This window comes from Syzygium oleosum, unplaced genomic scaffold, assembly GCF_021117445.2.
Source record: "Syzygium oleosum isolate NSW1041296 unplaced genomic scaffold, Sole_v2.1 Sole_v2.07, whole genome shotgun sequence".
Taxonomy (NCBI): Eukaryota; Viridiplantae; Streptophyta; class Magnoliopsida; order Myrtales; family Myrtaceae; genus Syzygium; species Syzygium oleosum.
The window spans coordinates 5,811,488-5,827,254 of record NW_026607491.1 but is presented as its reverse complement, the minus strand read 5'-3'; the positions used below and the strand labels follow the sequence as shown (position 1 = coordinate 5,827,254).

Sequence of the window (15,767 nt, the reverse complement as noted above, 5' to 3'; positions counted from 1 at the left end):
TCTCGATTAGTTATATTGAAATAGTCTTTGTCAAATTTAAGCAAGTATCATACCGTTGTCATCACTGCTGTTGTTGTCATGTTTCTTGTTGTTGTTCATTTTCTCAATTAGTGATTATGTATGTATGTATGTATGTATGCATGCTTAAAACAATTAAGGATAAAAGGAAAGACTTCCTTCAAAAAATAAATAAATATAAAAACGTGCATTGCAATTGAGGGTTTAACTGTTATAACAAAATAAAAGTTGGGATGTCGCGTAATTGATTGAAAATTCGGGGGTGGGGGAAAAATGCGTATTTCCCCCAAAGTCGAGGGGTTCGGTATAATTTCCGCTTTAAAATTACATCCACAAAAAAAAAAAAAACACAACAACAAAAAAGAAAAATGGAAATTCATTTTTCCTCTAATAAATGCCCTTATCAGCGAGATCGAACCAACAGATATTTGGAGTCGAAAACAACTTCTTCTTCTTCTTCTTCGTCGAGTTCGAGTTCAGTTGAAAGAGATGATCGCATCGTTCGCTCCTCCTCGCTCCATTGCCGTTGCAGACGTGAGTAGAAGACGACTCCTCCCGAGCACTCGAGCTTCGCTGAATGGCGATTCGTCGGCACCGCCTTCCTCGCCGTCGCCGTCGCCGCCGGCATCGTCTCCTCTCTCCTCCGGGCGGCGCAGGCGGAGGCGGCCGCAGAACGTGGACGGCGATTTCTTCGTAGGTAAAGAAAGCATCGCATCTCCTCCCTCGAGTCCAGTGCGCTGTGATCGCGTGGTCCGATGGTCTCCAGAGGACGATCTGTGTTCTTCGTTGGCTTGATCTATATGATTCATAGAGTGATGGTGGAATGAACGGTGGGGACTTGGGGAAGAGCAAGCCGGCAGCATTCGCGTCGCACGGTCTTTCGAGTTCTTTGTTTGACTTCTCTCTGATCGTGTTTGCAGATAGTACGTGCATAGATTGCGATACTTGCCGTTGGATGGCTCCGGTAATCAGTTCAACTCGTTATCTGATGCTGTGTGCTTGCTTCTGCTTACGAGTGATAGAAATACGTGGTCTGCTTAGTGGGTCGCCTGCTGTGGGCTTGCCAAATTTGGCATCGATCAAACTTTGGGTGGTCTGAAATTTATTTAGTCTGGAGGTATGTCATTATGCTGGCTGCGGATTAGCTAAAATAACCGGGGGTGTTTGGCCAGTGAAATTTCAGAATTTCTGCTCCTGTTTCCATGTGATGATACCGATGAACCAGAAGATATATATTTCCAAACTCGTTTTCTAGTTTTAGTTACTGTATAAATTTTTCATTATCTTGTGCAAAGCACGTTTACTGCAAACAGGAAAATGGGACTGAAGATTGTTTTCATTAAGTGAAAATTGAAAATATCTTCTCCAACCAAAACTCGGCCTATCTTTTCTTCCCTGCACTTGAGATCTTTGGCTCGTTATGCTCAATTCAATCACATTTCTCTGTTGTGCGGTTAGTATCCTATGTTCATCCATGCGCCTATTTCTCTCTGCTGCTGGCCATTTATTCGATTGAGGAAATATGTGCCTCTTGTCTACTATGGTACTGTATGAGTTCTATAGGTACTGTTCCACTCACAAATTGTCTTTTTGTGTACTTCCAGCAAACTTTTACAAGGGTTGACGAGATGTCAGCAGTTTTCAAACAGCCAGCCGATAAGGAGGAACGGCTAAAGGCTCTACAGGTGCATTGCCATATCTTCTTATCCTCTTTTTGTTAGTTTCATTTTATCAAATTTCTGGTTTTGTGTAGAACCCGCATAATGTCAGGACAATATGAGAAATAGCGGGAGTAGTCATGGCCACGGTTCGGAACCGGCCGGTTCCGGTCCGGTTCCGGTTCCGGTTCCTGCCGATTCCGGTTCCGGTTCATAATTTAAAATTTTTAAAAATAAATTATGAAATAAAAAATAATAAATTATGAAATAATGAATTATTCAATATAAATTGTAATCAAAATGTAAATTGTAATCAAATTTGGGGACAAAAAGAGAGAAAGAGGGGGCTTGAACTTAATAAATTATCATTAAGCGCCATACAATTCGTTACAATGATCTATAAAAAAAAAGGAGCACAATATATATGCCCTAAAATGACCCCAAAACCTAAGCCTATCCGAACTCCCGCATTCCGTGCGCAGGGGTCACATGTTGTCGGATTATACTTCGGTTTCTCTAAGCTCACGTGGGCGTGCTCGGTATGAGAAACAAGGGTCCCCGAAATATTTTCCAACTCCAATAGTTTTTTTACCCTCAGTCGTCGCTACCCGTTCCGGTAGCGGTACCGGTACCGGTGGTATCTCCGTCGTTAAAGAATTCGAATTCATTATTCCGATCTATCTCTTGTTGTCGGTATTGAGCCTTCGTCCAATCATCAACACAAGCTTGAGCCTCCACTGATTCTGGAGCTAATCTTGAACGATGTTCGTCCAAAATATTACTTCCGGCACTGAATGCTTGTTTGACCGCAACTGGGGAACAAGGGGTTGCAAAAATTTGTTTTGCAATAAGAGAAAGGAATGGGTATTGGCTTGTGTGCCTCTTCCACCAATCCAAAATTAAAAAACATGTACTACCTTCGGATTCAGTAAACTCAAAGGAAACGGTTAGATAAATCTCTAATTCAGAAATATTTCCTATTACTCCATTTTGTTTTTTTTGTCTATGTAATAAAAGTTGGTACCCTCTACTAATTTTACCTGTACTCTCATTTTGTGTCTCGGTAGATTGAGAAGATTCAATATCACCTAAATTATATTTTGTATAAAATTTATTATATAATTCTATTACTATGTTTTTAATCTCACTTAGTATGGTTGTAACATTTACCGTATCATAATGTAAACATTGCTAATACATATGTAAATAATCACTTAAATTATCTAATTTGCAACGCGGATAAAAAACACAAGCAACTAAATAAATAATGGGAATTTCGCTATAATAATATAGCCACTTCATTTTTATTGTTACTATAGTATATTGTAATTCAATATCATTTTCATATTCCTCAAAAACTCCGACAATATTAATACACTCTACTAAAAATAAATGCGTAGTAGGATAATAAACACCGGACAAAGTATAAGTTGCATCATTAAAAACCTTTAAAATATCTAAATTTTTTTTGCAAATACCCCACTTTTGTGGGTATAAATTAATCTGAGGTATATTATTAGAAATGAATGCACATAATAAATCTTTATATTCATAAGATTCACTAAGCAAGTGGAAAGTAGAATTCCAACGAGTTGGAACATCTCTTGGAAATCTTTTTGGCTTTTTGTCATTTTCTCTACAAAATCTACCCCATTTTTTCATTTTTTGGGATGTTTCCATAAAAATTGAATCGCCGTTTTTATTGGTTCAAGAAAAATATCAAGAGTTTTCAAACCATCTTGTACATATAAATTTAAAACATGACAAGCACATCTAACGTGAAAAATTTTTCCGCCAAAAGCGGATTTACAAATATTTTCTAAATCGGCAATTGAAGCGGTATTTGCCGCGGCATTATCAAAACCAATTGAAAAAATTTTGTTAAGCAAATAATATTCTTCTAAAATTTGCCTAATTATTCTATAAATATTATTTGCCGTATGCTTACCATCGAAAACTCTAAATGCAATAACTCTTTTTTGAATACTCCAATCGTCATCTATCCAATGACATATTATGCCCGTGTAAGAATGAATTTGCCAATGATCACTCCAAATATCACTACCTACCTATATGCACGCATCCATTAAATTGCATAAAAACGTTTTGTAAATCTTTTTTTCCATTTTTGTAAAGATCTTTAATTACTCGTTTAAGTGAATTTCTAGGAACATGTTTTGCTTGTGGAGCACGTGCTTTTTGAACAAATTGATTAAAACCAAATCTTTCTCCAAAATTAAATGATAAATGCTCAACGGAAACAAATTTATCTAATTCTTCCTTATAAGTTTTTTCATTAAAACAAAATAAAGGGGAAGTGTTAGGATTGACGTACCCGGAAATTTGTTGTTGCTTGATATCGATTCCCGCTTGGGCTGGATGTTTGCTCCTAAGATGTTTAAATGTTCCATATTCTTGTCCACCTGTATATTTATATATTTTTCCACAATGTTTACAAATTATATCATACCTTTTTTGACCAATATCAAACCTTTCCATTTTCGTGAAGTGATCCCAAATGTCAAATGTAAGTTCCCACTCCGCCTTCTTTGTTGTAGATATTTCGGCAGGAGGATGAAGACTTTCTTGCGTCGGGACGCGCTCCACATTGGGAAAAATGTTGATTTCATCATCTTGAAAATCTGCATAATCACGAGGATCAAAGAATGATGGGATTCCGTCATGATATTCTTACCTTTGCCAGTGGCACTCGACTTCCACTTGCCATTTTTCGAGTGGATTGAGAGAATTGAGCGGATTGATTGGGAGAATTAAGAGAAAATTGCGCGGATTGAGAAATTTGAGAGAATTTGAGAGAATTGAGAGTATTGAGAGAATTTATAAGAAAAAAATGAGAAGAAAATTTAGGATAAAAAAAAAAAGGCTAGATAACCGTTGTAATTTGCAACGGTTATCTTTTTATTTTATTTTTTATTTTTGCCCGTTGCCAAGGCAGCCTTGGCTGCCCTGGCAACGGGCCGTCTGCAGGCCCTGCTGTAGGTTTTTTTTTTTAATTTATTTATTTAAATTTTTTTGGAACCGGGCCCGGAACCGCCGGTTCCAGGCCGGTTCCGAACCGCGGGCCTGGTCAACGGGCCGGGCCCGGATTTGACCAGGCCGGTTCCGGGCCGAAACCGGCTCGTGGCCATGACTAAGCGGGAGCATTCACTCCATGTAGATCAGTGCATGAGTGCCAATCGGAAGGGGGTGTTTCTGAATATTAGTATACACTGTCGTTGATGAAAGGGGAAATACGTAACTTAAGAAATAGGAGACTTGAATGTGGACACCTCGTTGATAATCTTGATATATTTAGTCCTGCAAGCAATAAGTTGAGGTTTGGAACTGAGAAACGAAATATCAATCTGTATTGGTAAAAGTGAGTTAGTGAACTCGGGGAATGTTTCAAAGCCATTCCTTTTGCTTTATGAAAGATGGGTTTCATGGGTGTCGACCATTCCCTTTTGTTGCTCTGTATTTGTTTCGAGCATTGAAACTATTCCGTGTGTTCTGAGACAGTTTTCCTTTCTAATAGATGGTTGAGTTCCTTTTCTCAGTGTATCATAAACCATACATGACTTTGCCTATGCTGAATGTTTTTCATTTTAGACTAATTCTTGGTAATCTGATATGACTTTTGGATTGTGTGATCCATGTGTAGGCCTTAATTTCATGTCCAACAAGTTCAATTCACACAGAAAAGCCAGCTCCCGATGTCTTAGTAGCCCATGAAACTTTTCCGATCCCTATTGATGAGCAAACGCTGCCGGTACTCTTATCTCATTTACCTTGATGATTGGTGTCACATGCTCACCAAAATTTTTTGATGGATTGATAGCTCCTTGTTTTGCATTATTGTCCTCGTAGCTGTGATTCTCCTTGTCGAAACTCGAAAGATGAGGACAGACAAAAAAAGAGACTCTTGTACTTAGTATTTCTGTTTCAAACGAGCCTAGTAGCTAAATTACATTTGTCAAATTTGCCAATTGCTCTAAAAACTTAAACTGATGAATGGAGGTGTGGTTTATGCTCCCCTTCACGTGTAGGCTGAACTTTGGCCTAAGACCGAAGCGTAGAAGTAACCAACAGGGGAGGTAAATTAGGGGGTCTAAATATATTTAAATTCAAGGCCTCATGCTGTGAAACCATATATAATTTTGAGGGATTATTGCCAACTACTCTAAATACTTGAGCAGATAGATGAAGGTGTGATTTAATAATTGAATCTCTAACAATTGATATTATCTGCGGTGAAAAGCTATTTGTGTCCTACTAATGGTAAGAGATTCAGTGAAGTTCATCTACTGCTGAGCACTTGTTTGTGTAGACCTGAACTCCCGTTATCTTCTTCCGGATGCAAGGAAAATACCGTTTCTTTCTGCATAATCACTGTTGTATCCATGGTCCTCCTAGTTGCTTCTTTCTGGGCTTATGCAATTTCTAGTTGAAGCATGAACTAAGGTTGTTTTGAAAGTTACAAATTACAAAGGTCATGTCCAACCTCAATTGAAAGAAACCCGATGCATTCTGAGCTATGTGTTAAAGCGTGTTCACTTGTCCAGTTTATAACATAGCATAGTAAGGCACTTGTAGTCTTTAATTTCTGTTCTATAATGGAGAACTTTTAGTCTTCATAAGCTGAGAAGGATATGCAATCCTTTGTAGAACTTTTTAGGGCTATGCACGGATGTTCTCTAGGATATGCCTTGGTCTTAGCTGCAACCTCCGTCCAAAGTTTGGTAATGTGTTGTTCATTGAAATACTTTCAGGGAGTGTATCACTGCGGGTATCATTCAGAGAAATCTTATGGAGCTTCTTCATACTTGATTGTCCGTGCTGAAGGAAACGTTCTTATAGATAGGTATTGTATGCTTGAGAAGGGTCACTGAAATGGTAATTTTGGTCATACTACTCTAGAAGAGTTTAATGAGAAGATATTGGTCAAGCTGTCAATGCACTATGTAGCCTCCCCCTTTTCACTTCATTCTGATTGTCTCGTGTTTAGTGAACTTTTGTTACTCTCTTGTCCTGTCGCTGTAGCCCCAGGTATACCGAGAGACTTGCACGTAAGATTGAGATGCTTGGCGGTGCACACTCAATGTTTCTAACCCACAAGTATGATGACTGCTCCTGGAAATATACATGACGTCATCTCTGTTGTTCAGGACCTAAACCTGAGTTTATTCTGTTTTTGGTTACTAGGGATGATGTCGCAGATCACAAGAAGTGGAGGGAGCGGTTAGGTTGTGACAGGATTTTGCACTCTGAGGATGTAATTATAACCTTTCTTCTGCCTAATTCCCCTTAGTGTAAACATATTCTTGTTCTCTTGGTTCCTATAGTTTGTTTCTTTATGAGGTTATGTATGAGATGTTGAACATCAATTGTTAAGTAGTTGAGAAAAGAACCTTGCTCCATGATGGACAAATGTGGGAATAAGACGACATATCGAATGTACCTTGGCTGGATATATGGAAGAGTCAAATAAATATTTGTTGGAATGAGTCATAAATATTACTACACTCCTCATAAAAGGCCGAAAAGCTTTTTAGTTTTGAAACCTACTTGCCAGATTTAATTTTGCAAGAGTTTTGATTGAGAATTGGATTTAACTAGTATCTTTAAGGCAATGGGATGCTTCATGGCATCATGTTATTCTTATTGTTAATGATACCTAAGCACCTTAGCTGGAGCATGTGGAATGATGAGATTAATGGCAAGTGTGGTGAAACGAGTATTAATTAAAGCGATATAGATAATATGGTCTTGTTTATTCAAGATTATCATCCTGATCTTAACAGCTTGAAGATTCAACTGCTGAGATAGAGATAAAATTGGAAGGAAGGGGGCCCTGGAATCTTGGGCAGGACATAGAGCTTATTCACACCCCAGGACACACGGAAGTAGGTTGCTTGGTCTGATGCTCGTTTTCTTCGTTTGCACGTATATATATGTTCTAGGGTATGGAACTTTGGACATTTTTGTTCCATCAAGAACTTTTAGGACCCAAAGTGTATGAAAGATTGATCCACGTTGAAGTTCTAAGATTATGATGGAGGGTCAACATTTTTGCAGGGAACAGTTTGCTTGCTGTACAAACCGCTGGAAGTAATATTCACAGGAGATCATTTACTACTGACACCAACTGGATTAAGCATAATGGAACAGTACAACCATTGTTCAGGTAAGCACTGGTTGAAGTGCGGTCCCTGTCCAGGCCTGCAGTCTTAATTACCTTCTTTCGTACTTCTGGTTCTCGGTGGCTCTTTGGCTCACTGATTATTGATACCTATGTAATTTACTCGTAGAGATGTCGGTGTGCATGCATTGCTAATATAGGGGGATTTAATTACTATGTATCTTGCTGTTTCACATCTTTGGAGATTTAGAAGTACCTTGCAATCCACTTAAAGTTGTTGCCTTCTGTTTATTGTGCGACCACATTGTACCATTTCTCGGTGAAACTTGGTCCAGTAACTGTGTCTTTGTACTTCATAGGAGAATAGAATTTGCACCTTAACCTATGATTATCTCTATCTACGGTGACTTCGTGTTCTCTGTATATCCGTGAGAGATGAGGGGGTTAGATAAAATGGGGGAGATTCCGATTTCTTGGAGACTCTTGGACGGACGTGTGGGGGGTGCTAGCTTGTTACCGAAGTAGCAGCAACTTCCCCACCAACCAAGAGAAACGGCAGCTACATGAGTGGTGGCGTTCTATAACAATTTTGTAACAAATGTTTTCTCTAACTGCCTGATAACAGATGCTCAACTCAAAAGATGGCTTCCTGGAAAGAGAGGCAGCTTATAATCAAATTTCTATTTGTGTCTACCGGTGTTTGCTGTTTACCTTTTCTTGCTAATTCGCATGTTATTTTTGCAGTTAGCGCACAACTAAATAGTGTTGAGAAGTTGGTTGACTTGGACTTCAGGTGGATAGTACCAGGTTGGTACATTTTCTCACTATTCCCTTTATGGTGTTAGAAATTGCTATAATCAAGCTATGGTATTGGTGCTCCTACTGGCAGCTAAATGATTGGTTGAGAATCCATATGCGTTAGACAAAAAGAACAATAATATAGATATGCCACACGCGCGCGCGCACAGACACACCCACACACATGCATGCGCCACTGTAAAGTACATGGACCAAAACGAAAACTCGCCTAAAGTACAGGGATTGATAGTATATACTTTCCTTGTCTAAGCACTAGGAAAGAAACCAGGTTGACCAGCTATGAGATTGAATTTAGAAAGTAAGTGGTAATAATGACAGGTGATTAGAAATCTAGAAGTCTCTGTTCCACTTTGATTTTCAGTTTGACTTCTACTTGCAGGTCACGGTAGGAGGATTGAATTCAAAAGTTCGTTCGAGAAAGATCTGGTTCTGAAAGAATTTGTGCGGCAAAAGTCGAGTCAATTTGCTTATATCTAACGAAGAATTTCAATACGGTGGGTATGCCCATGGAGATTTTCAACTTGTGAAGCGATGACACCGTCAGCAAATGCGTTGATGTAGTTTGTGACTACGAGATTTGTTTGTGTATATTAGAGCCGAATGCAGAACTCAGAATTTAGTTGGCTTGCATGTATCCATAATAATGACATTGAACTCATAGAATGTTGCCCAATTGCTCAGGAAAGTTTCTGTTCTATCTGATAACGGTTTAATTTTGGCCCCTTTAACATTCCTCTCGCTACTGAGATTGTGCATCCAAGTGTGCATCCAAAGCTTGGTTAGATGGCATTAGCCTGACATTGAGCCTGAAAAGTTGTGTTAAAGATTTTCACCATATCCAGATGACAATCGAAGTCAGAAAACAGAAGTCACAGAGAACAATGCCACTCTTTTGACAGCTCAACTGGTTGATGTTATGATCCTCTGTTGATTCTACTGATTAACAATAACCTGCACGCATTTGAATGTCCGACTTGGCCACTGGTCCATGATTCTATAAGCTTAGTGGGACTGCCCTATATGAAACATACTTGATCCTGCCATGTTCTATTACCGTTCCTGAATCTAGTCATCTCACCCTCTCAAACGTTCTATGATTGCTCGATATTATCTCCTTAATTTTGGTGTGGCCGTAACGTACTCTGTTTTCATGCACCGGAAATTGTCATGCATCTAACTTCTGCATTGGGCATAGACATGGCTTCTCAAGCTTCTGTTATCAACAAATTTTGAAGAAGAAACCTTCAGAAAACGAGATGGGCTTCCTGCGGCAAATCGCTTTTTTTAGGCCTTCAAATTTTCACATGATGTTGAACACCAGCAAAATGAGCTCTTCTGGCAGTACTAATAGACTCATCCCTTCACTGTCTTTCTAGTTTCTACATACATACAAATATTCCCAGAATATAAATTAACTAAGAGGGTAAGCCAGCGGCTGTCTTAAAAAAGTGCCCATCTCCATATGGCATGTGAATCTAACACCAGAAAATAACAATCACCCGCAAAAAAGGACACCATTCCAAGCCCATCTCCCTTTCATAATTGCCAATCTATGGGATCAAGTCCCATGTTCTCCAGAATCTGGTTTGTGCGAGAAAAATGCCTGTTTGATTTGTAAGATCTGATTATTATCTCAAGTAACATCTGACTGCTTGCAATAGGAAGAATGGGACATGAAGAAATGCTGCGTCACACCGAAGCCACTTCAACAGCTTCAAGTTATTCAAAAGAGATTGCACTTTTACTGTTATCATTTAGAGTACAGGTCTGGTCTTCGTGTGCACACAGGCAGACATCATTTACCTCAGTGCTAAACATAGTCTAACAACATGAAGATTCATGAAATTTGCACAAATCCGTGACACCTACATTCATGAAATCAGCCCCAGCAAGGTTGACTCATAATATGCATGGTTCCATAGACAATTAGCGGCACAAATTTAGTTCTAGAAGTGAACAACTCTTCTGTGAAAGTCACTGGATGTCAAACCTGACTAGAAGTGAGATGGTTTTCTATTACCCTATAAAGCCATCGCTGGCACACGCTACATGCTCATTGCGCAATGCATGTTAACATGACTCGTTTCATAACAAGGTTCGATATGGAAACATGCTGATCTCCTTTTCAAATATCAATAGCATATCATCTCAGGGAACTTGCACATTTAGCAATATGTGTTGAATTTAAAGTGTTTGGACCAATAACTAATAATTATGCACAGCCCATCATGTCCCATGAAACGTCTCTAGGTAAAACTTAAGATCTATAACTACAGGGAAAAGCAAAAATTACCTGCAACCAAAAAAGCCTCTGTTTGCAGACAAACCAGAAGGATGTGCTGCTTTCAGTATGTGATGCTTTGTCTCATCAATCAACCTGTGTTGCAACTGTCATAAGCAAAAAGAAAAAACGATGTCTTCCTATACTCAATAAATTTGCTCCTATTTTCAATTGCATTCTTATTGAAATTCACTTTACCATAATGCTAATGCCTAACGCTAAGGTCATTGCAAAGTTTAATACATCATTATTTCTGAAAAACCATCTACTACATGAAGAAGAGGGGTGGAGCTCATGATCGTGTGTTGGATCACACGAGAAGCCTCTCCAAATACAATCACTTAACATGACAAGGAACAAGACACGATCCAGATAAAAACTTGAGTATGTGAATGCCATGAACATATCTAACCAAATTTAACAAGAAATTTAACAAGAACTAAAATGTCATCAGAATTAATGAATTACTTATGTACCAAATTGAGACAAACATTTCTAAGCGCAAACATTACATGCTATGACCAATTTGGTAACCCTGACACATAGGAGCCACATTAGAGCAACATTGGACATAACTAATTTAGATTTTATTTTGTTGCTCCCAATGAAGCTATTAGGAATTTCCCCTCTTCATCACATCTCATGACATATCAAGGTAGGTTTTCTTCAAAATGTCAACTTTTTCCAAAAAATACAGACCATCGTTAGACTTAGGATAATAAATTGGACTTACATATTTCAATTGGTTAATTTTGAAGTTCAAAAGAAAGCTATTAGGTAATGCCCCTCTTCATGACAACTCATATCACGTCGAGGTTGGTCTTGTAGAAATATAAGATTTCTTTGACCTAGTAAATGTCAATGTTTCAAAGCAACCATTTTTGAGACCGAGGAACACTACATTCATATAATAAAGATTCACCCTCTGTCAAACCTCTTGATATAACAAGTTTGCTTTCTGCCCGTATGTGAGATTTCATTGACTTACCATGTGTTAAGTATAGATATAACAAGTTCGCTTTCTGTCCATATGTGAGAATTCATTGACTTACCATATGTTAAGTATTCCAAAAATAATGAAGAAACTTTTCTTGTTCTTATTATAGAAAACTCAGTGTGAAGGTGTTTTCTCTAGAAAAAGCAGCGTTATTTTTCTTGGGCAAGCCTTTTATAATAACAGAGCTATCAAGATAAAAATTGCAAAAGCACCTTCTTTTCTCTTGAGCAGAATTTCCCCACAGCAGAAAAACTACTCCTTTCTTCTCATGAGAGATTGTTTTGATGACAGCATCAGTAAATTGCTCCCATCCTTTCTTTGCATGCGAGTTAGCTTGATGACTTCTGACTGCAAGAAAGCATGCAGATCATGTGACTCAAGTAATGAATACACCATTTAGAATTTTTTTTTTTTTGGGGTGAAATCCATACCATGCGCTTCTTTAAGTGTTGACAGCTATCACAACCATCAGCAAAAACCTTCTCAAAGTCATCAATATAAAGTATTTCCCAACCATAAAAATATAAACAAAAGAAAAGATATGATTTCTTTGTTAGCTTGACATAGATATTATTGGGTTGGATATGAGAAAGTTTATATGTATTCTCGGAGCACAACTCGTCACGTTACTTACTTGACATACTCATGCCAGTCAAAAAATGATAACTATATGATAGATTTGGGTAAAACCTCTCTGGAGAGAACTGATAATGTAGGAAAATCTGATTTTTGTCTTCCAGGATAGCACAGTTATATGGAAAGTAAGCATCATAAGAAAGCATGATATAGGTGAAAATTGATCTCATTGCAAAATATCTAACAAATAATAAATCATCCTTTACTATTTAAATTTAAACGCGTTTTGGTGTTAAATACAATAGTTTTGGGTTGTGTACAAAATAAGAATAGATATGTATGGTTTTATTACGAAAGTAAGAATAGTTTATAACACTGTTGTTTAGTGCTATAAAATATTATGCCTTCTCTAGTCATTTTACCTTCTTAGAACATTTTCTCTCTCAAATAGTTTAAATTCCAAGAATTTCAAGCTGAAATTCCAATATTGAGGCGTAGAAAGAGTTGCACCGTAAATAGATAGGAATATCCATATCTAAATAGCAACTATATGGACTTTTTTCTTTGCTAATGAATAACTTCATGGACAGAAGTTTTCTACTTGATCGATAATGTAATTATCCTCATGACAAGCAAATTCATCGGAGGTTCAGCTTGAATGATAAACTTACCAGTGAGAACAGCATTGAGCAATAAAACACCCTACGCAAAAAAAAATATAAGAATCAGAGTTAGGCGAATATACTTAGAAGATACATGACAGAGAAAGTGCCTTTAAATTCACTTCATTAAAGGGACTCATTGGGTGCAATTAGCTTTTCCATCCACCTTTCCCCCATTTCATCCAATTAATTGTTTACAGACCATTTTTTGATGAGTAAAATATAATTTTATTAAAAAGACACACTGTCCAGTACATCAGAAATAACAAGAACGGAATACAAGAAACAGAAAACTCAAAGGAAAGCTATAGCTTGGAACGTTAGAGCAAGAAGCCCAAAGATGATGACAAGCCAAGCCAATTATTTCTTTAAGAACTAGTGATTCATAGTCGTAACAACAAAATCTAGAAGATATCTTCACTGCAGAAAGAACCACTCACATACATATTTAATCTGAGGCCTAACTAATAAAGATACAAAGCTACAAAACTGTTAAATTCCCAAAGATACAAGCCAGTCACCTCATTGAATCCCATCATAAGCTAGTCCAAGCAAGTGATTTAAGATATTTGAAGAAGGGACTAGGAAAGTTGCAACATTGCTTGAACCGGATATATGCTATAGGCTCATAAATTTGAGTTTTTGAGACATAAGAAGACAGGACTAGGAGGACAAAGTTAAGCTCCATGAACTTCTTGTTGTCAAGGAATTTAAGGAAACTCAAAACAAATTGGACTCGACAAAATTATGGCAGAAAGTAGAGACAACAATTATATAAAACTGGAAAAGTAATCCAGCATCACTAGTACATAATTAAGAAAAAGCAGGGAATTAGGTCTATGTTTATAGTCATTTGATCAGAAACTATTCACATTTGAGATGCTTATTTCAAAACCAGAATAGGTATACGTCCCAAATCATATTGTTTACACTAGTATCAGTACCTGAGCAGACCATCTCTCGAGATTGCCGTGAGAAGGAATGGAGCAGCCGAGATCTTGTTTTAGCTCCTTAAAAATGTTGGCAAGACTCGAGGGGATCTTAATGCCCTCAGGGACAGAGAAGGAAAGTCCCATGGCCTGACCAGGTCCATGGTAAGGGTCCTGCCCGAGAATCACGGCCTTCACTCTGTCAAATGGGGTCGAGTTCAGAGCATTAAAGATCAAATGCCGAGGCGGGTATATAACAGGCCCCTTGACGTTGCCAGCAGCGCAAGACGTCTCAGCCTGGAGAAACTTGCACAGGTTCTTCGCATACGGCTTCTGAAGCTCGCTTGGAAGGGCCTCGAGCCAGGTCTCCTCCACCAACAGCTCCTCCAGGTTCACATGACCCACGCCTTCAGCTGCAAAAATTTTTCCCCACAAATTTTCAAAAGAATCGAAGTACACAAAAAAAAAAAAGAGAGGACATTTGCTCGAAAACCCAACAGCTTCATCTTCCAAAAAGTCCAACCTAACGTTACACTCGCATGTTTAAGCATCAAATGTGACCATCTAGCGGACTGAACGGGTGCTTCCAAACAAAGAGAAGAGTAGGTCAAGTCGAACATTTTCAAGCACATTCCCTGAAAAATGACTACTTTTTTTCGACAGCAATTAACAAAATCGCCATAAAAAAACAAACCTCCGAAACAGGTTACGCGCTAGATACAGACACTGCAAGCGATGCAGTGCGAGACAAGCCTAGACCAAAAGCAACCCGGCGAAAATAATTGTTCATGGAAAAAAACTTTATAATCTGGAGAGAGAGAGAGAGAGAGAGAGAGAGCGCGAGAGAGAGAGAGTTCCACACCTTTGGAGCGGGAGATTTTGTCGGAGCAGATTTTGAGGTTGCGGCGCGACCTGGCGAGGAGCTTGTTGAGCTCGATGCGGGATTTCTGAGCAGGCGTGAGATCATCGGCGGAGGAGGAGGGGGTTCCGCCGCCGCCGCCGCCGGGGACGGTGGAGAGGGACTTGGCAACGAGCTGGGAAGAGGAGGAGGAGGAGGAGGAGACCCTGAGACGCTTCGACGGCCGCTGGAAGAGATCGAGGATGGTCTTCGACGGCGCCATTTCCATTCGGGCCCCCCGCTTTCCCGGCGAAACCACTTCGAGGAAGACGGAGGAGCGAGAGTGAGTGCGCGCGCGCTTTTTCGCGATGCCCATATATACGAGCACCATAAAATCTATAAAGGGCGAAATTGGAACGGCACGGTCCGAATCCAACGAACCGTCGCTAAGATTCATCCCGATCATCGGGACATGCTCGGCGAGGCAATTAGGGGTGAGCAACTTGGACCGCTCAAACCGGGACCGGATCGGACCGGACCGACGGGTTTGGTCCGGTTCTCGGGACTATCGGTCCGGTTCCCGATTCCTAAAAGCGGAACCGGTTTCCGGGCGGTCCGGTTCCCGGTTCCAAGGGAGAACCGGACCGACTATTTAATATATATTTTTGTTATTTTTTTTAAAAAAAATTAATAAAATGTGAACTAAACTCTAAATGAACTTCATTATCATAAATGCATTGATAAAAATTAGTAAAATGTGAATTAAGCCCTAAGTGAACTTCATTGACATAAATTCATTAACAAAAATTAGTAAAATGTGAATCAAACCTTAAGTATTTAACCAAAAAAA

General features: G+C 38.9%; 2 protein-coding genes across 2 annotated transcripts; one reads left to right on the top strand and one right to left on the bottom strand.

Moving 5' to 3' along the window:
* Window positions 1-434: 434 nt before the first annotated feature.
* LOC115677042 (uncharacterized) lies at window positions 435-9,362 on the top strand. Its single transcript, XM_030600088.2, has 11 exons — window positions 435-715; window positions 939-982; window positions 1,623-1,703; window positions 5,338-5,445; window positions 6,446-6,537; window positions 6,717-6,791; window positions 6,879-6,948; window positions 7,478-7,579; window positions 7,752-7,860; window positions 8,560-8,622; window positions 9,014-9,362. Exons 1-11 carry the CDS (start codon window positions 508-510, stop codon window positions 9,109-9,111), a joined length of 1,050 nt encoding a protein of 349 aa, XP_030455948.1. The 5' UTR covers window positions 435-507; the 3' UTR covers window positions 9,112-9,362.
* A 534-nt stretch (window positions 9,363-9,896) lies between these two features.
* On the bottom strand, window positions 9,897-15,308 carry LOC115677053 (uracil-DNA glycosylase, mitochondrial). Its single transcript, XM_030600102.2, has 6 exons — window positions 14,942-15,308; window positions 14,095-14,492; window positions 13,160-13,190; window positions 12,125-12,260; window positions 10,928-11,011; window positions 9,897-10,237 (listed from the first exon to the last, which is right to left on the bottom strand). Exons 1-6 carry the CDS (start codon window positions 15,306-15,308, stop codon window positions 10,171-10,173), a joined length of 1,083 nt encoding a protein of 360 aa, XP_030455962.2. The 3' UTR covers window positions 9,897-10,170.
* Between the last annotated feature and the right edge of the window lie 459 nt (window positions 15,309-15,767).